Source organism: Alligator sinensis, unplaced genomic scaffold, assembly GCF_000455745.1.
Source record: "Alligator sinensis unplaced genomic scaffold, ASM45574v1 scaffold793_1, whole genome shotgun sequence".
NCBI lineage: Eukaryota > Metazoa > Chordata > Crocodylia > Alligatoridae > Alligator > Alligator sinensis.
The window spans coordinates 35793-62033 of record NW_005842858.1 but is presented as its reverse complement, the minus strand read 5'-3'; the positions used below and the strand labels follow the sequence as shown (position 1 = coordinate 62033).

Genomic DNA, 26241 nt, shown 5'->3' with positions numbered 1-26241 from the left:
TTTATATAATATATCTCCCCATTCTCTGATACTTACAATAAATCTGTGCCTGTTTGTCAAGAATTCTGAACATTACAACCCACAGAGTTCATTGTTATTTTTTGGCTGTGTACACACATTCAGATTAACTGGGAGAATTCTTCCAGGTTTATTCCTGGGCCCTGAAGAGTGCAGAGCTTGGAGTAATGACAGTGTGCAGCTGCAGGGAGAGAGAAAGGGGTCGGGACTGTGCACACATCTCAGTGTGATCTGAAGGCTCTCTCAGTCTGCCTGACAACAGATGTCAGCAATTTATAAGGGAGCCCTGAGTCAACCTGCCTTGCAGACTGTCTCTCTCTGCAACACAATGTGGGGATTGTGAAAGGGGTATGTTCTGCTCCTTCCTAAAGCAGCAGAGTCCAACACTGTACCTTCTGGGGTGGAGGAATGCTGGAGGACTATGTTCTTTTCTGAGAGAAGCCATGGTATGTACAGACATTCAATCTCCCAGGAGAAACTCTCCTGGAGTGATTTAACTCTGGTTGTTCCCAGGTTATTTTTCTCCCAAAGTGGCCATTTTTATTCTGGGAGAAAATCCCTGTACCATGGTTTCTCCTAGAAAAGCAGTGACTATCCCAAAAGAAACTGAATGTCTGTACAAAGCCTAATAAGAAATGACTGTATGAGAAGACTTTATATGCCATGACAGAACTACATCATATGAGTTACCAGAGACTCTTTATTTGTTGTAGAAGTATTAGAACTTTTTTATCTTTTAGAAGACAAATTGGACATGTCTAATTTTTCTATTCAGTGGTAGTAGGACTAGAGCCACTAAAGGATTTGCGTACCTACAAGCTAGATGTCTGAATGACTTGCATTTAGGCTCCTGATCCCCAAAGCTATGTATCTAGATCTGAGAGTTTACAACCTAAGGTATGGACAAGCTTTACATGTTGATTATCCTAACCAAAATTTGGGTGATATAAATGCCTGGGTGTGCAAGCACTGACAGGGCTTAGGTCACCCTAAAAATGTTGTGCCCAATCAAAAATTAGTTTTCCTCAGATGTGAACTAAGTTTAGATCAGCATGGGGTTAACACAACCTAGCGAAATGGCTGCCTTGGTCTAGGAAATGCTTGCACACCTTCAGCCCCACGGCTCTCACATGCTTGCATGGCACAGCACAGCCCCAGGGCTCAGAAAGTCCAGCCACTCTCCACAGCCTCAGGGCTGTGGTCTTTTTACCCCCTCACCTTGACTGAGTTATACTTTTACCCATTTGATTAGCCCTGTCATGGGTCTGCCAAACCTCCTGGACCCACTGGCCCTCCCCTGACCCCTTCCCCTCCGCAACTTGCTACTGGCTGCCCACACCTCCTCCAAGCAAGTGGCAAATACTTACATGCAAGGATCCTGACTCAGGTCTAAATGGCTTAAACTAAGTCACCTAAATCTTAAGTGGGTCCACAGAATGCTTGTTCACCCCCTTAGGCTTGTGAAATGCAGCAACTAACAGAAAACAAAAACACACGGATATATCTGCACTCTCATCATTCCCCTATAAAGCATAAATGCTGCTATTCACCAGAGAGATTGAGCCTGAAATAATCTCCCAAGGATGTAGGTGTCTACTTCTATTATTAGATAGAACTGAATAGGGCTTGTTGTTTTATTTGGCAACAGGGTGGTTCATGGGGCTAGAAAGAGGGTCCAGACTCTATAGATTAATGATGAGGGCACTCAGCTCACAGGAAGATAAAAACAGATCTCTGCTCCTAGGTTTATTTCTGTATTTTATCCACTCATGGTTAATATAAACTGCCCTGGAAGCAGAGATGTAATCCAGGACTCTGCAAGTCCCAGCTGCATGCTCTAAATACTGGGCTGCATAGATGCACTCCTTCTTGTACCTTCTCTTCTTTCAAGCAGATAATGTGGAGAGTAGCTGGTGGATAAGGCACTCTCCTTAGTCAGAGGAGATGACTGAACTCTGGTCTCCCACTTCTTAGACAAAGGCTCAATGCCCAAGTTATTGTACATTACATGGGTGGTGGCATCACATTTAAAAATGTGTGTTTTGGGAGTGGCTTGATTTTGTTGGTGTGTTAGATATGACCTACATTCTCTGTGGGGGCTCTTTAGAGGACTCTGGGTTTAGGTAGTAGACAGGTACAGAGATGTGCAGATCAGGGCAGATCTAGGCATACCCAAAAGCAAAACTCCAGGCATCTGGAGAGCTTTCAGGTAAAACAGAGAAACACCAAATAAGTTCAGAAAGCCACTATTCAGAGGTTTTGAGGTTGCATTGTTTGACTTAGGCATACTTTAGGCACCTAAAGCATTTCTTGGTCACAGCTCATAAATATTGCCCGAACTATAAGACACACACAGTCATCAAAAATAGACAAAAGCAAAGATTTGAGAACAAAGTTACTAGACAAAACTGACTGCTCGCCTAAGTTGGCAGAGGTCCACTGATATCATTTTTTTGCAAAGAGTGTACTTCACCGACTTTATTCATCTCCCAAAATGCTTTGGAGTTTAGTATGGAATAATTTGGTCTGAAATTTAGATAAACATATTGTAATATTGTTTATCACAAGCTTACATGTGCATGACATTTTATACTTTGCATGTGTGCAATAGTAACCATCTGTCAGGCTCAACAAAGACAACTTAGTTGAAAATGAGCAAAGAAAAAACTTAATTTGGAATATTTGGATACATTACCAAAGTTGCTAGCTATTATAAGATTAATACTTTTATCCTACCTCTTTGTGTGGGTGTGGTTGTCAGTTTGTAGGTATGTATGACAGAGAAAAAGATACAAATATGTGGCAGAAGGAAAGTATTTTAATCAGGTATTACTGCAGTAATTTTTCATGTAGAAACCATTTTGGCTCTGCTGAAAAATAAATCTATCACTTAAAGAAAGTGACAACTGGAGAACACGATTTGCTTGTGATTCAGGTCTGAGAATCAGAAAAAAATGTGGTTTGCTTCAACAGCTCTAACATTCCATTTTTTTTTTCCTTTTAAACACTCACCGTTTTTGGTAAGAATAACTGAGAGATACTCTTTGTAGAAAGAGCTCACATAAAGCAGTAAGCTTGGAGTCTTTGTTGTCCGAAAGGTAAATGTGATTGCTTCCCTGATCAAGGTCATGTCAGCATAAAAAGAAGAAGCATGTGAACTAGAATTTTTAGTTAAGGTGTAATATTCTTGAAAATTATATGTCACTGAGGTACCGGCTCCAAAATAGGCAGACATCTCTGAAACAACACAGAATTTAATTTTGTCAACATCAAGTAACCAGTAACCAAATATCAGGGTTTTCTTCTTCACTGAAAGGATTAAACATATGCACAGTTACTATGAATACATTAGCAAAGAAATATCAGTAGCACATTACTTAATATCATAGATAAAAATATGAGCCTGGATTGTCCCCACCCAAATCCACACCTGGGCTAGGTACAGGAATTCAAAAAGCCAAAAGCAAAATTGACCCAAGTTACATGGTTTTCTGTAAGTGGCATACTTTAGATCAGACAATTTCAGTAAACAGAACATGCATTTGACTTTTGGTGGGGGAAGCAAATCTTCCACTATTTTTAAACCAATCTATGTGAGCTGAACTTACGTTCTGTTACAGGTATAAACTGGTTTCTGATCATTTAAAAGTGTAATGTCTGTACCTGGCCAAGGAGGGGATCTTCCCTTATTGAATGGAAGTGGATTCAAACATTTCTGTTGCACCCTCCTTGGTACACAGTGGAGGCTCTATGGCTCTGAATTCAACATTGTAGTAGGGGGAAGAAACCAAGAGGGGGTGGAAAGGGCTAGAGTGAACAGGCTGAATCCAAGGGGAGAGAATATTCCCTTCTTTGCTCAGTGCCTGAACTATAATACAGCCTGGTACTACATTATCTTTCCCACATAGCTCCCACACTCCAGGGACATTTTTGAAAAACTGTCATGACCTGATCCACTGTACTTCTATACACAAGTACTACACCAATAGTATTCTATTCTACACAGATTGGAGATGAATAAATCCTATTACTGTAGGCAATGCCATGCTTTCAGCTGCAGCATATAATTAGTCCCAGGTCCCAACAGCATTTATGTTAATTATATCTAGCCCAGTTTAAAACTTTTCAAACATTGACTCCAGCCCTAAATACAATCTTATCCTACAAATACATTTACTGCAGCATATATTTTCAAGATTTCAGGGAAATAGATCAAAATTGTCTTTCTTTGCTATGAGGTATTTGAAATGCAATTTTGCTACGGTGGTATATTTCTTTCCATAGTGCAATGAAGGTTACATCTTGATATCATTTGAAATGATGCAATATGAATTTCGAGGACGTTCAAGTTAAAAAAAAAAAATTTTTTAAAGAAAAAAAAATATTTATTCTACCACTTTGCAGATTTTCTTCAAAAGCTGATTACTGGTAGCTTCCCCAAGATGACCCCTACCTACAGCAGTGTCTGAATTCATTTGGCTCTTAAGTATATCTCTGGAAATTCATTAGCTGCATAATGATAGCAATGATAGAGGCTCATGCAGTTTCTTTAGTATTGTTGTGACAGCAATGGAATACATGGTTGAATGGTATTTTTCCCCCTCAGATTTAAACCACCTTTTGAAATATGCATTGGGAGGACAGAAATCAAGTTGTTTGTTGGTTAACCTTACACAGATACAATCTAATACAAGAAAACCAGAAACAATGAAGAGTGTGACAGCATCTTTCATCCACAAATTGTTCCCACAAAACCTAGCACCCTTGGGTCTATCATTTGCCAAAATTAAATGGCTACGTTGTTTAAATTTAGTGTTGAAAGTCTCTGTTTTATTGCCTGGAGTTGTGTCTACGTGGGATGCTGACTGAGCAGTCGTTACTGGGCAGTCATTTAGTACTTGTGTATACTTCTACATATAAGTACTAAATAACTTTTAGTTATTAGTAGTTGTATGGCTTTAGTAACCAAATGGCTTTTAGATGACGCTGACTGTGCAGTAACTTGTTATTATTGTGCAGTAACGTCTCATCACGCTTCATGCCACACAATGCTACTGCGCAGTAGTAATGAGATACTGCATAGTCAGCATCTCATGTAGATGCAGCCTGGGAGAAACAGAAGAGTTATTTTTCTACCCCCAATGCAAATTTTACAAACAGCAGTTTGGAATCCACAGGCAAATTTTTCAACTAGATCATGTTCCAAATTAGATTATTTTGAATAACTGCAAAGAATTTTCATTTTAATAATTCATATTAATGAGACATAATTATAATAGATTTACTATTCATGCTTGCCTTTCTTACAGAATGGCCCTGTGTAAGCAGAGAATGTGCAGTCACATGAAAATCCACTGTATTTCTCTCTACACTTTCCTCCATTGTGACATAGGTTACCATAGCTGCTACAATGTCCAGGACAACCTGGTTCAACTCCTGGAGTTATCTTTGCTCTTTCTTCCATGTCAAGGGCTACTCCATTTAACTGCAAGGAGCGAATACATCCTAGGAATCCTTTCTGCCTCGATGCAGTCCCACCTGAAATAAATTCACGTGAACTTTTAGAAACTGAAAAGATACGATTGCATAGAAATCTATTTATTTTAGCAGTCCATAACCATCCATTATGGGTTTCTAAATATGTAAATCTATGCAGGTGAAAATATTTATAAATCCCTGTAAAGGGCACATCTGTTTTGTTTTTCCTTGTTTGCTTTTATCAAATAATTACAGGAAATGCTTGAAGCTTCCAATCCAGATGAAGGGTTTTGTACAGTAAAGCCACCAAGCAATGGTATCTTTCCAAGCATATTTCTATTAATTCACAGCAAAATAATGTGTGCGCATCAGATAAAAAACAAACAAACCTTCTAATTGAGAAGAGGAAGGGTAATCCAGAGTTTAGCTCATTGGCCTGGGGCACACCCAAACACTGCTACAAATCTCCCGTGTGACCTTGGGCAGTCACTTAGGACCAGATCAAAAAAAGGTGCCTAAAATACAATTTAGCTAGAATTTAGGCACCTAAGTTTTAAGTTAATAAACCACAGAGACCTTGCTTAGATTTCTGAAAGCCTATATGTGCTGAAGTTTTCACAAGAAAACTTACCTAAGTTCCTACGTTATGGTTAGTATACCTGCGCAGCACAGCTGTCAACTTGTCTGAAGTGAGCATCTCGGGACTTTTCACTCATTTTAAACTATTTGGGGTTAGAAACTGGCATCCCAGGGCTACATTTTTAAGGGCCTGGTTTGTTAGGCATACTCGAACTGAGTACAGCACAAAACACAACATTCATAAACATCAGAGAGGTGGGCAGATTGTGCTGCTGCCACCTACCTTTCACATAAGAACACTCTCTTAGGAAGTGGGCATTCATGCCCACCACAGACTGAAGTTTAGACCCACACAGCCCATATCCCAGGAGTACAGATTTGACCATGGCCATCACAAGGAACTTACACATAGGAAAGCCCAAACAGTCTTATGTAGGAGGCCAGTGTGAGATACTCAGTTCAGCCAAGATGGCAGCAGAACTTTGGGCACAAGTATAATCTTAGAGGTCTACATCCTCCCAAGTACCTAAACAGTTGCAAAGGCTTTATGAAGAACCTAAATTCTGCCTTACTTTATGCACCAATGCCTTTTTTTCCAAAATATGGCTCAATCATTCTTTGTATTGATTCCCCATTTATAAAATGGGGATAGTAGTATTTTTTGCCACCTCATTGCAAAATGAGTTACAGGTAAGCAGATGTTACCTATTGGGAGAGGCTCAGATACCATGGTAATGGAAGCCATGCAAGTACTATAAAGAAATAATTTATTCTTCCTTCCTCTGGATTTCTCTGTGCATCTTAACTTCCTTAAGACATAAAACTTCATTAGAGCAGAGACTATCTTTATGCTTATACCAAGAGGGAAGTTATATGTTGCACTTAGACCATACTAAAGGCACTTAAAACACCAATGTCCACACATTAGAGTTTGTTAATTCATACTCAGTGCCCTCTAAGTGTCTCAAAGTTACACCACTTCAAAAGAAGATTAACTTTGGGCTGTGCTACCTAGTTTGTGTTAAGGTAACTTCAGTCTTCCACAGAGATAAAACAAGCAATCTACAGTCCTTCAGCATCCCAGGAGTCACTGCTTCCAGCCCCAAATCATTGAGCCCAGGTGACATAGCTCCTAACCACCTCTCTGCCCACAGCCCTCTAGTGGCAAATCACAGGCAACAAATGGTATTAACTCTTAATGTGTAACTATTCACAGGCAGACAAGGTTCCTTGGGTGAATCTGATATCTTTTATTAGACCAACCCAAATAGTTGGAAAACAATTATTAAGCAAGCTTTTGGGTTCAAAAACCCTTTGTCAGGCTAAGGAAGTTTCAGCAGTTGGTGTGTGCTGTTCCTGGATGGAATGAAAAGTAAAGAAGCCAGAGGCTGGGCTGGTATGCATACAAGACAGGTAGTCAGTGAAAATGTAGATTGAGGAGTCAATGGGTGAGAGACAGGCTGCAGGGTGGGGAGAGAGAGAGAGAGAGAGAGAGAGAGAAGGGGGATGAAAGTGGAGAGATACCTGGGGAGTCAGATGTCAGGCAGGTTATAATGTGTCATAAATACAATGTCTATATTTAGTCCATGATTTTTAGTATCCAGGAGGTTGATGAAGTGGAGTTCATAGGTTCATCTCTGGGAAGCGCTGTGTAAGTTTCCTTTGAGGATCAGGACTGAGAGATTGGAGAGAGAGTGGTTTTCTTGTGAGAAATGTGCCCCCACAGGTAATTGGGTATTTCTGTCTTTGATAGATTTCCGGTGTGCGTTCATTCTGGTGCGCAGTTGTTGTTTGGTCTCTCCTACGTATTTCCCATCAGGGCATTTGGTGCATTGGATGAGGTATATTACATTTCTGGAGGTGCAGCTGTAAGATCCAGGAATGCTGATGGCTCTGTTGTGGGGTGTAGTAATAGTGGGGGTGGTGGAGATGTGTTGGCAGGTTTCACATTTCTTGTCCTGGCACGGTCTGTATCCTTTTGGTGTGTTCTGGGTCTGAGGAAGTTTACTTCTGGTGATGAGGTTAGCGAGGTTCAGTGCTTGTTTGAAGGCTAGGATGGGTGTCTCTGTGAAGAAGTTTTTAACAATAGAGTCTCTTTCTAGGATGGGTTGCAGCCACCAGCCTGTTGCATGGGATTGTTCTCTGCTAAGTGCAGGATTTTTCACTTGTCCTTCTTGACTCTCATGAGATTTCTTTTGGCCCAATCGTTCAATTCATCTAATTTGCTCTGAATCCTAACCTGACCCTCCAGCATATCTACTACTCGCCCCAGACTGATGTCCTCTGCAGACTTGCTGAGGGTGCACTCTATGCCATCTTCCAGGTTGTTGATGAAGACATTGACCAAAACTGGCCCCAGGAGCAACCCCTGGGGCACTCCACTTGATACTGGCTGCCAAGCAGACATTAAGCCACTGATTACTACTCTCTGAGCTTGATGCTCCAGCCAGTTTTCTATCCACCTTACAGTCCGTTCATCCAGCCCATTATTCCTTAGCTTGCCTGTGAGAATGCTGTGGGGGATCTTATCAAAAGCCTGGCTAAAATCAAGGTACACCACATCCACCAGTCTCCTTGCATCCACAGAGCCAGTCACTTCATCATAGAAGGCAATCAGGCTGGTCAGGCATGACTTGCCCCTCGTGAATCCATACTAACTGTTCCTAATCACCTTTTTCTCCTCCAAGTGCTTAAAAATGAATTCCTTGAGGATCTGCTCCATGATTTTTCCAGGGACTGAGGTGAGGCTGACTGGTCTGTAGCTCCCTGAATCCTCCTTCTTCCCTTCCTTAAATATAGGCACTATGTTTGCCCTTTTCCAATCATCTGGGACCTCTCCTGATTGCCATAAGTTTTCAAAGATGATGGCCCATGTCTCTGCACTCACATCAGCCAACTCCCTCAGCACCCTCGGGTGCATCTCATCAGTCCCCATGGACTTGTACCTGTTCAGCTTTTCTAAGTAGTTCCTAACCTGTTCTTTCACAACTGAGGGCTGCTTACCTCCTGCCCAGATTGTGCTGCCCAGTGTAATAGTCTGGGAGCTGACGTTGTTGTGAAGACTGAAGCAAAAAAAGGCACGTTAGCCTTTACTGCACTATTATTTATATAACCCCCAAGATGAATATGTTTTACAAATAAATAAATTATAAGTTCAGTTTTTCCCCTTCAAAAGGTTACATTTTAAATATACAACTAAATGACTTCTGGATAACTATGAAAATTACTATGCAAACAGAATCATATGTTAATATGCAGTGATTCTGCTAATGCCAGTCTTAAGCCTCTAAGGATGTCCACTGTTAATGAGAAGTTTTCACTAGCCTCAGCAGATTTAGAAATTCTTGAGTAATTGTACAGTTAATAAAAATAGATAAAATAGTATGTTTGATAATCCCTTAATTAAGAAAAATGCTATTTGACTAAACAGATAAAGTAAGAATTCAGCTTGATTAAATGAACAGGTTGGGAGTTCCTGAAAAGTTAAAATGCTGTACAGAGTATGCTACTTCTGAAGCAAAATAGACTACAGATTCACATTGATTCAAATCAGCAATAATAATAGAAGCCATAGAACCTGGACATTGTTATCTTAATCAAGTTCTGAAGGGGCAGCAATGCTTTCCAAAGTGGGCATATTCATAAGTTTAAAAATATTTAAAGGAAGAAAGGTCAATTTGTAGTCTTCCATACTTTTAATACACTATTTGAATGTTATAAATTTACACAAAAGTCACTTTGTATCAGATCTGCTCCAAAATTTTTTAAAGAATAATTATACATTGTTCTTCTAAAACAACAGTTTTAACAGAAGTTATCTATGTTAGGTTTAAGAAGATATCTATCTTGGCCTAATTGAATGAAAAAAAGATGGATTATTTATTCAGATGAAATAAAATAAGTTTTGGAAATGGTTATTCTACAATGTGAGGTGGGTCTACAAAGCTAGAAATGAAAGTAAAACTGTATTGGCCCTCTAAGAAAGAAATTAGTAATTTCTTTCATTTCTTAGTCATTGTGGTGTTTCTTTAAAATAAGAATTTTGTGTTCCAGACCCACATAGAAAATAAATGCTTACTAAAGTACACAGTACTCCTTTAGATATTGAGAAATATAAATAAAGGACAAAAATACATTTTGTTTGAGGTTGGTCTTCAGACCTGCTGAGTCTTAGCACAGAAAAGAAAGAAAAAAAGAAACAGTATATAAGGAGCTCTTCAAACAAAAGCAGAATATTTTTCCTTCTTTGCATTAAGCATGTGTGCATATAGTTAGGACTCTAGGCCTCTTAGCTAGCTGAAAAGAGGTGTTTTTAGTGTAAAGGAGGCAAAATAGTTCTGTTATATACAGGATAAACAGTTATTGTGAAATGATTAATAAAAGCAACCTGAGTTGAACCTGGAATCAGGTCTTTGAGTCTTATGAGACCCTCTTTACAGTCTTATGAGAAACACTTAATTACATAGTGGAAGACTGGAATCAGAAGTCTTTTGTATCTTTCTCCTACGTGGATCTTTGACTCATCCATTTGGTGGCTCTTCTTCACACTGCAAAATAGCAAACTAAAAAAGACTTTTCTCAAATAACAAATGCAGGGTTTATTTTAATAAGTGCTACATTTTATTTTAGTCAGTACTATATGGGTAGCAAGACTTATAAAAAAAAATGATGAAAGTTTCTTTCTTTTTTTCTTTCATTCTTCTGGGGCACCCAGATTCCCCACCAGCCCACCCAGCTTGGTGCACATTGTATAAGCTGCCAACTGCCAAGAAGACTGGTGACCTCCAGTGGCAGTTGCTGCACAGCATCCTAGCCACTGGCATGTTGGTGTCCCACTTTCACCCAGCTGCCTTGATGGCCTGCCCCTTCTGCCCCGGGGGCAGTGAAGAGAACCTCTTTCATGCCTTCCTCGACTGTCCTCACCTGCAGCCACTCTTTGTCACCCTTGAGCCGCTGCTGCGGGAGCTGGGCAGGAACCTCTTGGAAAACACCTACGTGTGCCCCTACCCTTCCCAGGCAGCTGATCAGGGTGCCATCTGCCTGCCCAACTTCCTACTAGGTCAGGCCAAGAGCCAAGAGCCACAGCAAGAGCCACAGCAACCGGCTTACCAGGACTGGCTCAAACGATGCCCTGAGGCTTTTCTGCCTCCTGGTGCAGGTGCGCCTCTCACTGGAGTTTGAGTACACTGTGCTCTGGCAGGTAGTGCCTGACTTGGAGGCACGCTGGGCCCTTGAGGGAGTGCTATGCCATGTGGAGGACGGCCATCTTCAATATGCGCTCCGACACCATGGGCAACCAGGCAGGCTTGGCGGTGGACTGTGACACCCAGATCGTGCTGTGCCCTGGGCGCTCACCAGGCTGCTTTTTGCTTTTTTTCTTTGTGTGGGAAGTTGAAGGTGTTGACACACGTATGATTGGATACAGCAGGTTAGGAATCATGTGTTTATAGAGGGCTTTGGTCTGTATGACCATGTGGACAGTGCCCTGACTGCATAGCGGCATGTTAGGCATGACATGTAACACAGCGAAGGTGTCTGTCACAGTAGGATGTAAGGAAGGTAATGACATGGTGCTCTTGGTTTGATGGTAATTTGTTTGTCTTTGCTTTGTGTATTGGAGGTGGACTCTGGAGGGGCCAACTTTTTGTACCCTGAATCCCTGAATAAAGTAGTTAAAAGTCAAAAGTCAAAGTCTTTCTTTCTTTCTTTCTAACCCAGTTTTTGATAGATAGTCATAGTTAAAATTCTAAGGAAAGCAATAAAAATGACCAGTTAAATCCAAGTGATAAATCTACTGTATTATGCATTTGTTAATAACATTTCAATCCCACCAATATTTTCCAAATAGATTTAGAACTAATAGCAGGGATGAACAATCTGCAAAGGATTTTGTCTCTATTTTTTTCTGCTCAACTTCATATGACCTTAGAATAAATCTATTAATACCATCAACTTAGAATTTTTTTAGTAAATATCCTCTGCCCTTGAATTTGTACATACTTGACAGAGGTATAGGTCTAATAATTCACTTGATGAAGATACAATATCTTGTATGCTTCCTGGTAATTAGATACAGTGATTTATGACTGAAGTCTAAAATCTGTTCCAATCCAATTAACAAAGTTTTTAACGTGGTTTTTAACTTTTTAAATTCTTATTATATATCCATGTAATTTACCTGGGTCTAAATTTAACTAAAACCTTTGGATGTTATGGATAGCTTTTAGAGGACACACATACTGGGCTGTGATTATGAACATAAAAAGAATATTTTTTGGAACTATAATGGGATAAAGAAAGGAAACGTGAGTCCAAGTCCTGACTTTGGCAGGGCACTTGAGGCTAGATGCAATAAAGGACTTAGGATCTGTACTTCCTAACATTTTGGATTATACCCACAATCTGGCTGGAATTCAAAACTGTATTTTAGGCAAAAAGGTTTCCTATAAAGTACATAGGGTAAGTTAAGAACCTCAGAAAAGCAATCCTCCAAATTCTGCTTGCTGAATCGAAGACAGCCTAGTATTAGCCAATAGGAAATGCTAAACAACAATGTGTGTCAATGCCGGACCCTCTCTGGAGCCTACATGCCTAAGTCAGGGGGCAGGGACGTGCCTTTGTCCACTCAGAATTAAAAAACCACCCTGGTTTGCTCCTCCTGAAATCTTCAGAAGCTGTCAAATAGTCATCATTGCTCTATTCTAGAACCAATTGTGCCATATTATGGAGTAATTCTTAAGCTAAGAAAGATCTTTTGGGGATAGAAGTTAGAAAGCAGATGACCTTTTTAATATCACAGTATTTAGTAAACACCTTCTGCTGGATATACAATTTGTAAATCCTGCCTGTGAAATTGCTAAGTTACATATCTCTGAACCTCCAACAAAACCTGCAGAAATGAGACAGCTTGTAATTCTTGCTGACTAAATTCAAAGAATGTCTATATGAGACACTTACTGCTCAGCAGCCGAATAACACTGCATAGTAGCACGCCGGTCAAAAACCATGCTAATACTCTACTGTGTAGTATTATTAGACTAATGCACAGTAAGTGTCACAAAAATGTGCATCAGCACTACTGTGCAGTAGCGCAAGTTACTATGCATTTAGTTAGTACTTCATTAAGCACGTACTAAATTAAATGTGCAGTTACTACTGCTCATTAATGCATGTGTAGACATGCCCACAGTAAAATAGCAGTCTTTTATTTAATGTCAAATTTAAACTACTATGAAAGTCTTATACTCCCTACTTTGACCAACATCTTTGACCAACATCTAGTTATCTTTATTGTACCTTCTTCCATCCTTTGCAAAGGACATAAGTCTCCGCTCCACCATGTGGTTCATTTTCCATTCATGTCATTACACTTTATCTAAACACAAAACACCCTATTCCAGTGTGTCAGAACATAATCTTTATTGAAAACATTCCTTAGGAGTTGTTTTTTTTTTCCATTTAGCCCAAGACTTTCATCCAGGGGCAGATCCAGAGGGGGTGCAGAGGTATGCCTGCACTTCCAGTTTCCGACCATGCAGCAGAAACAGCAGCCACACAAATGCTTTTTAAGTTCCCTTTTTTTCAGCACCACTTTTTAAGTCCCTAAAGAAGAATCCTTCTTCCCTTCTCCACCATGCTTAGAAGTATGCCCCTTCCCCTCCTGTCCCCATCCTTTCCTCTTCCATATAGTTGTATGTAGTTATCCTTAACACTTTTATAAAATTCATATTGCTTAATAAAACTTCCATAAAAGCTATTCAAGATCCAAAATATTAGGTCTGTCAAACGATTAAAAAAATGATCATGAATAGTTGTGTAATTAAAAAAATTAGTCACAATTAATCGAGATTTTAATCGCACAGCTAAAAACTCAAAATTATGTGCAGAAAAACCCAAAATTATGTAGGTACTTTGTATGGTTGGGAGTAGGGGTGGGGTGTGTGTGGGGGGGTGGAATTTGTGAATGTGTGGGGGCTGTGGGTGGGTGTGTGCAGTTTGGAGCCGGGGTGGGGGGTGGCACATGAGGGTCTGGAGCCCGGGGAAAAGGGACCTCTGCATGCCCTGGCAAGTTGCGGGGTATTGTGGGTCAGGAGTGAGAGGCAGCAGTAGGACTGGTGGGGCTGTGGCTTGGAAGTGAGGAGAAGGGGCAGGGCACGGGCATATCACTGCCCCCCTCAATCATATTACACCCCCACCCCAGGTGTCAACTTTTTTAAAACTAGAAATATGGTAACCCTACAGAAATACAGCCCAGTGGCATATAGAGCAGTGCCCAGCAGGTATGTCTGTGGAGGGAAAAAAGGTGTGGGGGATGGATTGAGGAAACTATGGTGAGGCAGGGAGTGGGGCAGGGGCGGGGACTGGGGTGAATGGAACCCTGAAGCTGGGGTGGGTCATGGGACAGAGCTGTGGGCTGCTTATCTAGGAAGATGGGGGAGCACCTTCTGGCCACTGTGCACACCTGGGAGAGGCATGGGGAGCATGTGCCCCCAAGATTTGTGCATGGAGAGAAGGTGGGCTGTCCACTGAGGGCTGGGGCTCTCTACCCTGCTGCCTCTGCCCCAAGAACCACACACTGGCTGTGCTGCATCCCCTACTTGCTCAGCAATGGGAAGTGCAACATGGCATTGCATGGCTTCCCATGCAGTAGGGTACAGAGCAGTAGGGGCAAAGGCAGTAGGGTACAGAGCCCAATCTGTAGCAGGCAGTCTACATCTACCCCATGTACAAATCAGGGGGCACATTCCCCCTATCCCTCCTATGGGGGTGCACTCAGAGGCCCTGAGCTACCCCCTGACTCTTAAATGAACTGCCCCAGCCCCAGGGTCCCATTCACCCCAGCCCTTGCCGCTCTCCCTGCCCCACTCCCTCCCTCGCCATGGAGGCCTTGATTTCCCCACTCACCCCTTTCACATCCTGATATGGCATCGATATATAAGTGCACCTCTAAGTGTGTGTGTGTGTGTGTGTGTGTGTGTGTGTGTGTGTGAGAGAGAGTGTGTGTGTGCACACGCGTGTCTGTGTGTGTGTGTGTGCGCATGCGCACGGGTCTCTCTGTTTGCCCCTGTATGTGTGTGTCTGGCCCCTCCTGCCTTCCAGATGCAGCAGCCCAGAGCCTGCATCTGGGCTTCCTTGCAGCTCCTTAGTGGTGGAGAGGAACCCAGGCATGGGCTCCTAAACCACATGCATGATTAATGCATTAAAAACATTAACAAGTGAATTATTCTTCCATTAATTGCACAAGTCAGCACCGATTAATTGATAGCTCTAAAATATATATATTCAAACATTAACTTATTTCTTATTATTACATTCATATTTGTTTAACTGTATATTTAAATATGGTAGTAGCAATATTTATATGCCACCATCATATGCCATATTTAGATTTTATGTAGATGATGGTTAAAACAGGACTGTTTAAGTTATACAACCTCTCCCCTCCCCTCCCCTCCCCTATGGTGGTTCAAATAAAATACAACATATTTCTGAGCTGCTAGTGGCATTGAAAAACCAAATCACAGTCCCTTCATCTCATTTACAATACTAATTAGACTCAGCATGTGTATCTTTTTCTAAAAATGCTAGTTAAAAGGCAGAGGGCCAGACCCCACTGCTGTTGCTCATGCAGACTCCAACCAGATTCCTTGGGAATTTACCTGAATAAGAGCCATAGGTTCAGGTACTGAATTTGTAAGCCAACTCTGAAAACAGACATATTTTCAAGTGGATTTTATATTAAAGTCTTCACAGCACTGTATTAACTACATCTAAAAAAGCCACTTGGTTGTGACCATTTCTTTTTACAGCCTGATAATTAGGAAAGTTCTATAAAGGCACTTACCTACAAATAGCTGACTGTTGAGCTGCAAACGAATATGCCCATCAGATGGAGCAATGTGAGTCCTTTGAGGAAGCTGATCTATTTGTAATGATGCATCCTTGATGTTTCTTTCAGCCTTCACATAATGCCACTGGTTGTCATTTAAGGGAGTGGGTGATTGCACTGTAACTTCATTAGGTCCATTTCCCACATCAAATGAAAAGGTCACTGCAGCAGGAGCTAAAAGCATAATCCAGGTAAGAGTTTGCTCAAGTTAACTCACATGTAAAAATGTTTAGAATCTTGGGTCACAAAAGTAAAAGTCACTAAATGGCACAGAGAGGTACTGTCTCAAAATGTCTATCCTATAGTCCTTCCTTCTAGCTATGAGATAGTAAGATTATTTGTTTTATGTGGAAACTTGATTTCAGCAGACCCATCCACACATTTCACTCTTCATATCATCAGGTATTGAAAGCAAAAGTTTGCCTACAGCATGAACACTGAGGTGGTTGAGGCCTCATAGTGAGTGTGCTAGTCATAAAACAGAAAATGTGCTAGTTTCCTTAGCTTTCAATTTGGATAAAAAACATGTCCTGCCAACATGCTAATTGGTTGTCATCAGAAGCTTTAAATTTTACTTATCACCACCATTGATTTTTTTTTTTCCTTTAACAAAATCAAATCTACACATTGGTAGAATGTTTGTTTTATGTTACCACAATTTTCACAGACAAAGAAGAACATATTTTGGCCTACAGAACATATATACTAGGTTATGTAAAGCATTTATGTATTTTATCAAAAAAATGAATTTTTGCCAACCAGCAAAATACTCTCAATTTCTCTCTCAACTTTTGGTGAAAAGTACTATAATGTCTGTGCATTGCCATCACTTAAAAAGGTAATTAAATGAATCTCATTTGGAGGTGAAATGCTTCTGGAACGAACAAAATTATCTTGATATTATTCTACAATATACTTCACTCCTTACAATTTCCTTTTTCATAGGTCTTAGAACTTTGAAAGGGAGAAGGGATACATTTTATACCCCAAATAGCTATATCAAGTTTTAGTATACCAAAGTCAAAAAACTTGGTATACTGCTGCCTGTAAATCTCTTTTTGAACAGCTTTTTAAAGTACAGCTTATGTTAAATCTTGACCTTAAGGTAGAACAACTCACTCAGCCGACTTCTCATATGTGTAGTCAATAGGAACTGACTGGCCACAATTCCTTCACATATTTTTGAACATGTAAGCTTCCACTACAAAGTACAATAATAGGGCAGACTTTCAGCTAGAATAAATCAACATATATCCACTGATGAACAATCCTTAGAAGATTATGGTTCAACAAGCAATTAGAGTTTTTTAGATAGCAAGACCTGGCATATAATGTTTCTTTTCTAATGCCAATGCTGTTTAAGGAAAAGTACTCCAACATTTTGGCATGGCCAAAGAAAGTATTTAAAGCTAAAATACAATGTTGAAAATATGTGTTGTTAACATATTTTAATGCTTGAGCTGGGAAGATTAATTATAAGTATTTTCCATAAAAAAAGATTTCTGCTTAATAACTTCCTTAACTCCAAGGACCATGTATATCTTATGCGTGCGTGTGTACAAACACATATCCTGTTTAAAATAATGTAAAAAAAAAAAAAATCAAACAAGTGATGCCTTATCAAAAGGCTCTCAGTAACTTTAGCTAAGGGTATTAATAAAGAACTATAGGACTAGGCAAATAGAAAATATTTCCATTAACTTCAGTAGACTCTGGATTAGACTCCAAGGGAAAAAGCAATAAGATTTAGAGGTGGTCAAAGGAAATTAAACATTTACAAACATAATTTAAAACAAAACTCTAGGCCTTTTTGAATCGTTTAGGAAGTAGATGGGGTTACTGTCTTAGAGATTAATTTTTCCTCTTTTTAAAGTTATCTTGATATTTATATAACGCCTTTAATCCACTTTGGCCAATGTTCACACTGACATACTAAAGTCATGCAATCCTACTGAAAACAAAGGGACTGAATTGTTATTAAATCAGCACAAAACAGCTTCTGCTGAGAACCCTGCAATAAAGTAAGACAAGTACATGGGTGTTTTGCTTTCTAATTAAAAGCAGCCATATATCGCAACTTATTTTTAAGCAGAACTCCCCTCTGAAATCAATTATCAGTTTGGCTTAAAAATCAATTCATTATATGGAGCTGAATGAATAGAACAGTTGGTGTTTAATAATAGCTCAATAGTAAAATAAATCATAGAGAAAGTTCTCACTAGATAGACTTATTTGTGAATCAGTCTCCCCGTTTTACATGAAAAAAATGAGAATACAAAATCAGCAGAAATTCCATGAAATCAGACACAGATTCAGCAGAATGTTTCCTTCACGGAGGAGGGAGGGGTTTATTTCAATGGACAATTTTGGGTGAAGCCTGAAAACACAAATTCTGCTTTGAACAAACTAAATATGCTTGTCAGATGGCAAATTAGATAATAGACCCGATAAATAATGTGGCTGTGCAGTCTCTAATGCCGACACAATTTAAAATGAATGTTTGAAATATCCAAATGAAAGAATGATATTGAAAACTATAAATAAATCTGGAAAAGTGGCTGATTAAAGACAATAGCACACATTCTTCCTAACCCTGTAAAACTAGTAATCAAATATTTCCTATAGGGGTTGATTCAGTCCCTGTATTTTAAGAGATAGCTGTAGGAAATACTTTTCTTCTCCCATGGATGACTAGTGCTTTATAACGTATTATACCCTGATGCAGTGTAATTTTCATGACTATTTGTAAAATGAACAGCCCTACAGCTTAGAAATTTCCTATAAGAATCTTGATCTGACATTCCTTGGTCAGGCAAAAGTAAGGATAGAGCCTTAAAAGCCTTAAAACCAGTAAGTTATAAATAAAGGTCAAATATTAAGCCATAATAATGTTAAAAATAGACTTTGCACTACTGTGCAATGTTAAGTATTAATGGTATAGTAAGTTTTAAATCATTTTGAATATATCCTTACTTTAAATGCTGTCCCAAACCTGACATTTTAATTTTTGTTATTTATTATTACACAAGACAAATATAAGACATTGATTTACATTGACCCATTAATAACATATTGAATGTAAGTTGGTGAGTTACATTACAATATATTAGTAATGAATTTATTATGAAAAAAAAACCCTTAAATGATTCCAAGCAATGTCGAATAGTCAAGGCGATAAAATCTTTTGTTAAAATCAGAAAATTTATATTTTTATAAAAGCAATTATTTAATTTGCTGTACCCCTAGAAGAAAGATAAATTATATTTATAGGCCAAAGCCAACATTGCAGTAGCTACTAGGCATTTTTTAAGCATTCATGTCAGACATTGTCTTCATAATTAACCTTATAAAACACACTGCCACAGTCTGTACTGCTGCAATTTCAGAATAGTTTGAGGGTGCAGCTCACAAAGTACGTAGAAGTAAATAAGCCTCATGGGTGACAGATGTCCCCATTCATATGAAAAGGAGTTAGAGCTCCTTGCCAAGTACCAAGAATAAGAACTGTATGCCATAAATTCTGACATCTGAAAGCACAATTGCTAAAGTTTTAAGGTTTCTTCTTGTGAAACAAATGATGAACTTAGGAAATTATGAACTTCCACCTATTATGGTGGAACTTTTTCTGGATTAGTTCTCAGCTACCTAATCTTCAACTGTGTCCCAATCTGTCAAGAATTGGATTTGTCATCTCTTTGCAGTTTAGTAGTAGTAAAAGATGTGCATATAGCTGTGGATTCTTACAACTGGTACTTCCTTCCTGGCCTAAAATGCATGTCTTTTAAGAAAGGTTAATACATGGAATATTTATACATTTATTCTATGGAACACTCAGAGTGAAATTAATGTAGCCAGTGAAAAGTTACAGTTAATCACTACCTACTTTAGTGTACTGTGTGAACCTCCTAACACCTAACTGGCAAATGTAGTTGATACTCAAAAGAATAAGATTGAACATCAGTGCCAAGAGGTTAAAGAATAAGATTGAACATCAATGCTGGTGAAGAATCAATATCACTACTGCAGTCTTCAGAATTAAAACTCAGTGAACTGGGGTCAAAGCAGACCTGAGGAATCCAGATACTGCTGGACCTGTTTTGTCACAACCTACTTGATAATCATTTTCTGCAATGGGTGATTTAATATTAGATGATACTGGGAGGAATTCTCCATGTTCAAAGATAGCTTTTCAGTAATGTTCCTAATAACTATGTGCGGGCCGGGAGCGCTCCAGGCCCTTTTTCGCGCCATGCGGGCTGTGGCCAGCAGCCCAGGCACGCTGGGTCGGAGAGAACAGGCGACACGCTGGAATTAGGCACGAACGCGTAATGGTCGATTCAAGATTGTTTACTTACACCGAAGATGGTCGCGGTGTAGGCTGGACAGTTTCCCAGGCACAGCTCCGCTTAAATCCTCATTTGAGGACTCAGACAACACTCAGATCACTCCCACGGAGTTGTCGAGGCTCCGTGGATCCTTTTGCGCGCAGGGAGAGGGATACGTCGAGGATTGCGATTGGTGACGGGGAGAGGCTAGAGGCTGATCAGACCCCTGTTGCCTGCTTGAAATACACTGGGTCCAATAGGCTCCGCAGCGCTTAGAGATCTTCACACAGTGTGAAGTCTCCTCCTCCTGGTGTTCGTGGAGTCCTCCAACTTGGGCAGAAAAACTCTTTGCAACGAGAATTTCTGTGCTGCAACAAAGAAATGCGCCCTGCAAAGAAAGCTACAAATTGGCGGGAATTCTTTTGCACCAGGGCTTTCCTCTGCAGTAGAAAACTCCACCGTGCAAAGAAGCTGCAATTTAGCGGGAACATAATTCAGTGGTGCCAAAGCACACACAAAACAAAAATCACACCCTTGGGTTGTGACAAACTACTTCTTTAGAGAGAGGTCAGCATTTTGCCCTCCTTTAACTGATAATCAATTCCAGCAATGACCCTAACACCTCCCTAAGTAACTTAGATCTAGTAACCCATATATTTCCAGCTTCTGACAGAGTCTACACAGTATCAATATGCTAAAACTGAGAGAGAGAAATCTAAAAAAACAACTCTGTGGCAACAGAAACATTAACATCTGACTGGTTTTATCATCTTTATCTATCTTTACCATCAGCCATTCAGGACAAACCTAAGGGTTTTTTTTGGAACAGGTCTAATTCTCAAGAGAATGAAAGTAACTATGGTCCAAGTAAAGAAACCTTTCTGTCCTTCCTGCAGAATTGTGGCATAAATCTAAAAATAATTTAATGATGTAACTCATTTAATTTAGCATGGGTGTTCCACTACCAACATTAATTCCTCTTGTTCCATTAGTCATAAGTCATCTTAATAATGTGTATGAGTGATGAAAATTTAGGAAGATTGTGATTAGATTGAGGGACGTGATATAAGTACAGTAGAATACAGATCATCCAGGCATCCAAATGATTCACAGTCTGTTTATTTTGCAGCAGGTTGCCAAATTAAGGATGAACCATTCAGCAGTTTGCTGTGGGCACTGCTTCTCCTCTCAGCTGGAGCTCAGCAGCAGTCCTGAGCAGCTGATAAGAGCACGGCTGTCTTTTGAAATAAAAGCTGTAGCAAATAATGGGAGCACCTCATTCATTTTATATCCCATGGTAACTTTATAAACGCTCATCTTTACAGCAAGGTAGCCCTACCAAATAACTAGGTTCTGCTGTATGTGTAAATACAGGTATGTAAAACTAGAGACCGGATCAGATTGGTGAACACGGCAATGGAGTTTTTCCTATTTGGAATTCACCTACATGGATCTGTGCATTCCATCTCCTGATTATACCATTTATTTTGAAATGTCAGCATTTTGAGCTGGGAACATCAGTATCCCACAAGAACATCATTACAGTTTCTGACATTCTGCTTTGGCGTGCTAAACAAGAGCATATATTGATGTTTCCCGTGTTTCGCAGCTCTCTGAGGCTATTGCATCACTGTACTTCATACCAATTCACACCATTCTAACACAAGCTAATTCAATAATATTGCTGCCTGACATGGTAAAACACTGGGGAAAATACAGTTTATCTCATTTAAACTTTGGTACTATAGTCTAGGAGACAATCGGAACCAAAGATCATCAAGTGTAGCTACTGAGATTTAATTTGCACATGTAGCAGGGGCCCCCTTGAGTCTGGGAGTCCCATCAGCCAACAAGTTCCTAGCCACAAGGGTGCACCATGCCCAGCTGGGGCTGGGAGTCCCACAACTCTCATCCCCAGCAGCCACTGATTCTGGGACCTGGCAGCACAAGTACCCAGAAGCCCAGAGGTGTGGATGCTGGGTGCTGGGACCCAGCTGGATACCTACAGCCAGGGGGCATGGCTGTCTTGGGGTTCATAAAGCCCCTGGGCCTGGGGGACCATGGCCCCTGCAATCTCCCAGGCCCAGGGGTACCTGCAACCCCATATGTGGATGGCAGAAGGCATGATTGTATAGATTGTATATTATATCCCAAAATGCCTTCACTTGTACATGTACAGGGGGACCTAGTACTCTGTTGTGTTTTTCAGCTTTGTTTATTGTGCAAGAATACCTGCAAACTGGCTATAAACAGTGATCTTTCCAAATCATCAAATATGACTTCTTTATTTTACAGAAGTGTTTTTTACAGTATTATTATATACATCCCCCATTTTTCACTGATGTGCCCATATTTTTAAGCGGACTAAAATAGTGCTTCTTTAGGATACACAGAACTATTCGATTCTAAGGTAGAAAATTCATTAATAACTTTCACAAGAAAAACTGACACAGACTCATATGACTATAAAGCTCAGTGGTTGCCAAGCAATGTGACATTTAAAATGAAAACTTAGTGTCTAAAGCGGTATGTCTCCATCTTTGAAGTCTCATGTCTTCAATAAGTTAAACCAACAGACAAAAGCCTGCGATCACACGCTCAAATGTAAAATTGTGAGTCATCTCATTAAGTTCAATGCAACAACTCCACTGTGTAAGGACTATACCTGTGAGTAATAACTTGCAGGACTGGAAATGTAAAAAGAAGAAAATGGAGGAAGAAGAAGCTTCTACATAAGGTTGAGAATAGGGTTTGGTTCCTAGCTTTGTCATAGCATGACAACATCATTCATCTGTTTCTCTATGCCTCAGTTCCCCATATGAAAATTGTTGTTCTCCCACTTTTTGTCCATTTTGTCTGTTTGGATTATAAACTGTCTGGGAGTAAAGATTACCTCTTAATGTATGTTTGTACAATGCCTAAATGAATGGAGTTCTGATCTCAGTTGGGGCCTGCTGTGTGCTACTATAAGAATAGTAAACAGATAATCAAACACAAACAATAATAATAATAATAATAATAGAGAAAAATTTAAATATCATGGACCTTTTGGGCTGAATTTTCATTTCATCTAAACCAAAGCCTTAGTAAATAGGACTTACCATACAGCTCTATCCTTATGAAGTCCTTAATGCCAAGGTTCTCTAAAAACACACCAGAAGAAGCTGTAGTCTTAAAGAAGAATGACACATCTGCACTGAGTTCTCCATGGAAAGTAGGGAAATGAAGATATGAGGTCTCAGTATTGAAGGAGGCTGAATTCCAAAATGTTCCTGGTTACAGTAAAAGATAATGTTAAATGAAATTGCAGGTCCAATATTGTTCCATACAGAACTGGAACATTAAAAACAAAAGTAATTAAAAAGAACAGTCGCTGCAAAGGGCAGTATGTAAAGCATTACATGTGTTTCAACTCTCAAAGTAAAGAAAAACAATGATTTTAGATGAGTTGAAATTCCACCTCTTCCAGTAGCATGTTACCTGAGTGACTACTGGTAGAAAGTGGTCTGTATATTACACTTCTAATTAATCAAAAATAGCTGAGTTTATAAACAGAAAACCTGATCCTACTGTTACTGAAGTCAGCGGGAGTTTTGCCACTTACAGTAAATTCAGTAGGATAAGGCTCTCAATAATTTTTGTAGAAGTTGTTAAATGTTAAACTTCTATGTAAGTGTTTTGCCCTTTAATTGATTACAGTTTAGGGACTCATATTGCTTCCTTACCCACTTGATTAGTCCAAATGAAGTCAACGTAACTACTTGGGTAAAGGTTACAAGATCAGACCCATATAGTTTCCATTGGTTTTATTTTTTTCCATCAGTTGACATTTCATTATAATTTGTTCAAGTTTGCTCTTGACTATTAAAAAGGTTATCGAAAATCCCTAGTAAAACTCAGTTCCAGTGGGGATATGCTGCCCAACTAGAAACATCTTGTTATTACTGCTAACTTCTTACAGGTGTATTTCTCTCTTTAATAAGCTATATTGCTTTCGAAATCAAATGAAGCATTCAATATCTTCTTATCAAATTAAGCAAGAACAGTGTAGTTTCATAGTTTCATAATTGGTAGGGTCGGAAGGGACCTGAGCAGATCATCTAGTCCGACCCCCTGCCATGGATAGGAAAGGTTGCTGGGGTCAAATGACCCCCGCTACGTGGCTGGCTAGCCTCCTTTTGAAGAAGCTGTCTAGCCTCCTTTTGAAGACCCCCAGGGTAGGGGCAAGCACCACTTCCCTTGGAAGTTGGTTCCAGATCCTAGCCGCCCTGACTGTGAAGTAGTGCCTCCCGATATCTAGCCTGAATCTACTCTCAGTCAACTTATGGCGGTTGTTCCTTGTTATTCCCAGTAGTGCTCGGGGGAAACAGGGACTTTCCCATTGCCTGCTGGTCCCCCTTGGCAAGTTTATAGGCAGCCACCAGATCCCCTCTTAGCCTTCTTTTGTGGAGGATGAACAGGTTCAGGTCCTGTATCCTCTCCTCGTAGGGCCTGCCCTGCTGTCCCCTGATCATGTGAGTGACCCTCCTCTGGACCCTCTCACTACTGTCCACGTCCCTCCTGAAGTGTGGTGCCCAGAACTGGATGCAGTACTCCATCTGCAGCCTGACCAATGTTGCATAATGTATATTCTTCTTTTAATATCATAACTCCTAAATACTTAAAAAATTATGACTTTCCCCCTAAGAACTCTCAAAGTTAAAAAAAAGATGAAATATATTAATTTCTCTCTTATCCATAATGTAGACCCATGTCACATTGTGGACATCCAATGTCTACCAAAGTTGGGACATTCTTGCATTCTGGAAATTCCCCAACCATAAATGCCTTTGCCAGCTGGGCCATTATTTGGATAAGGGATGTGCTATTATTTAGATAATGGGATGTATCAACAACAGTAAACATATGTTCCAGAACTGGTAGAACAAAAGAGTAGTTTACATCTCCCACTCCCGAGTTATGCTGTAGGCTCTTCAGTGGTAGTCAAGGACCTGAATCTGTAGTTCCAGAGGAAGCACCATGAAGATAAAACAGTCAGGACACCTGCAAATGTGCCTGACACCTGCTAATTAGACTTGATTAATTTAGTCTGCTAATTATTATGCTCCAGCAGCCTCAGTGTCATGTGTATTCAGTGTCCCCATGCTTCAAAATGGCAGTGGGGGCGCCTTAACTAAATCTTGTAAAACAAGCATAGTTAAAGAGTCCGCACTGCTGGTTTGAAGAGCAGGATGCTGAATACATGAGACGCTGAGGGTGCTATCATTACAGCGGCTCCTGAAAACCGCTCTAATTAAAGTACGCCCTCCAACATCAGAGCACATGTAAAGACACCCTCAGACTGTAGAATCCTTCTTTGAGTCTGTGGTTTTTCTCTGGTCATAGCTCCTACAAAGCTGAACTTCAGTGCCATTATGATTAGAGCACATGACGACTATTTAGAAAACAATGGGTTGGCTGTTGTCAGTAATTTAAATACAATAGGAAGTTTAATACTAGCAATTTATACAAAATTGGGAAAACATTGCTGACAATTAAAAGGGAAAAAAGACAATGATCCAACAAATAAATGACGTGTTAAGCTTCAATGAAGCATTTCAATGGTCCTGACTCGGGAGAATGAAGCCTTTAGCAGTGGGGACAGATTGGTTAGTTTTCATTGCCATATCATTTAACAAGTACACTGGAACATTTTAAGTGAAAGGTAGAAAAAATCCCTTCTACTTTGATTATGGCACCTCTGATCTCATTTGAAACCCTCAGATGGGAAGTTCTGCTTGTATACTAAAATAAAGTTATTATGCTTCCTATTCCTCTCTTACTCCATCTTATTTTTGTATTCTTTTTTACTGCATTATCCCAATCCTGAAACAGGTGCATGAAGTATTTAAGAATATAAAAATACAAAAATAAAACCAAATATAGCCCTAGCAGAAGCAAATACATAGGGAA

The 26241-nt window shown here is 39.8% G+C and overlaps 1 protein-coding gene across 1 annotated transcript in view; it reads right to left on the bottom strand.

Annotated features, from left to right (window-relative positions):
* LOC102383157 (contactin-associated protein-like 4) overlaps positions 1-26241 on the bottom strand; it is an 80446-nt gene that overhangs the window by 28188 nt on the left and 26017 nt on the right. Inside the window, exons 5-8 of the mRNA XM_025191763.1 lie at positions 23391-23561; positions 15920-16138; positions 5317-5556; positions 3031-3255 (exon numbers count right to left, since the gene is read on the bottom strand). Of these exons, the coding sequence (XP_025047548.1) occupies positions 3031-3255; positions 5317-5556; positions 15920-16138; positions 23391-23561 (855 nt within the window). The remainder of the gene's footprint in view (positions 1-3030; positions 3256-5316; positions 5557-15919; positions 16139-23390; positions 23562-26241) is intronic.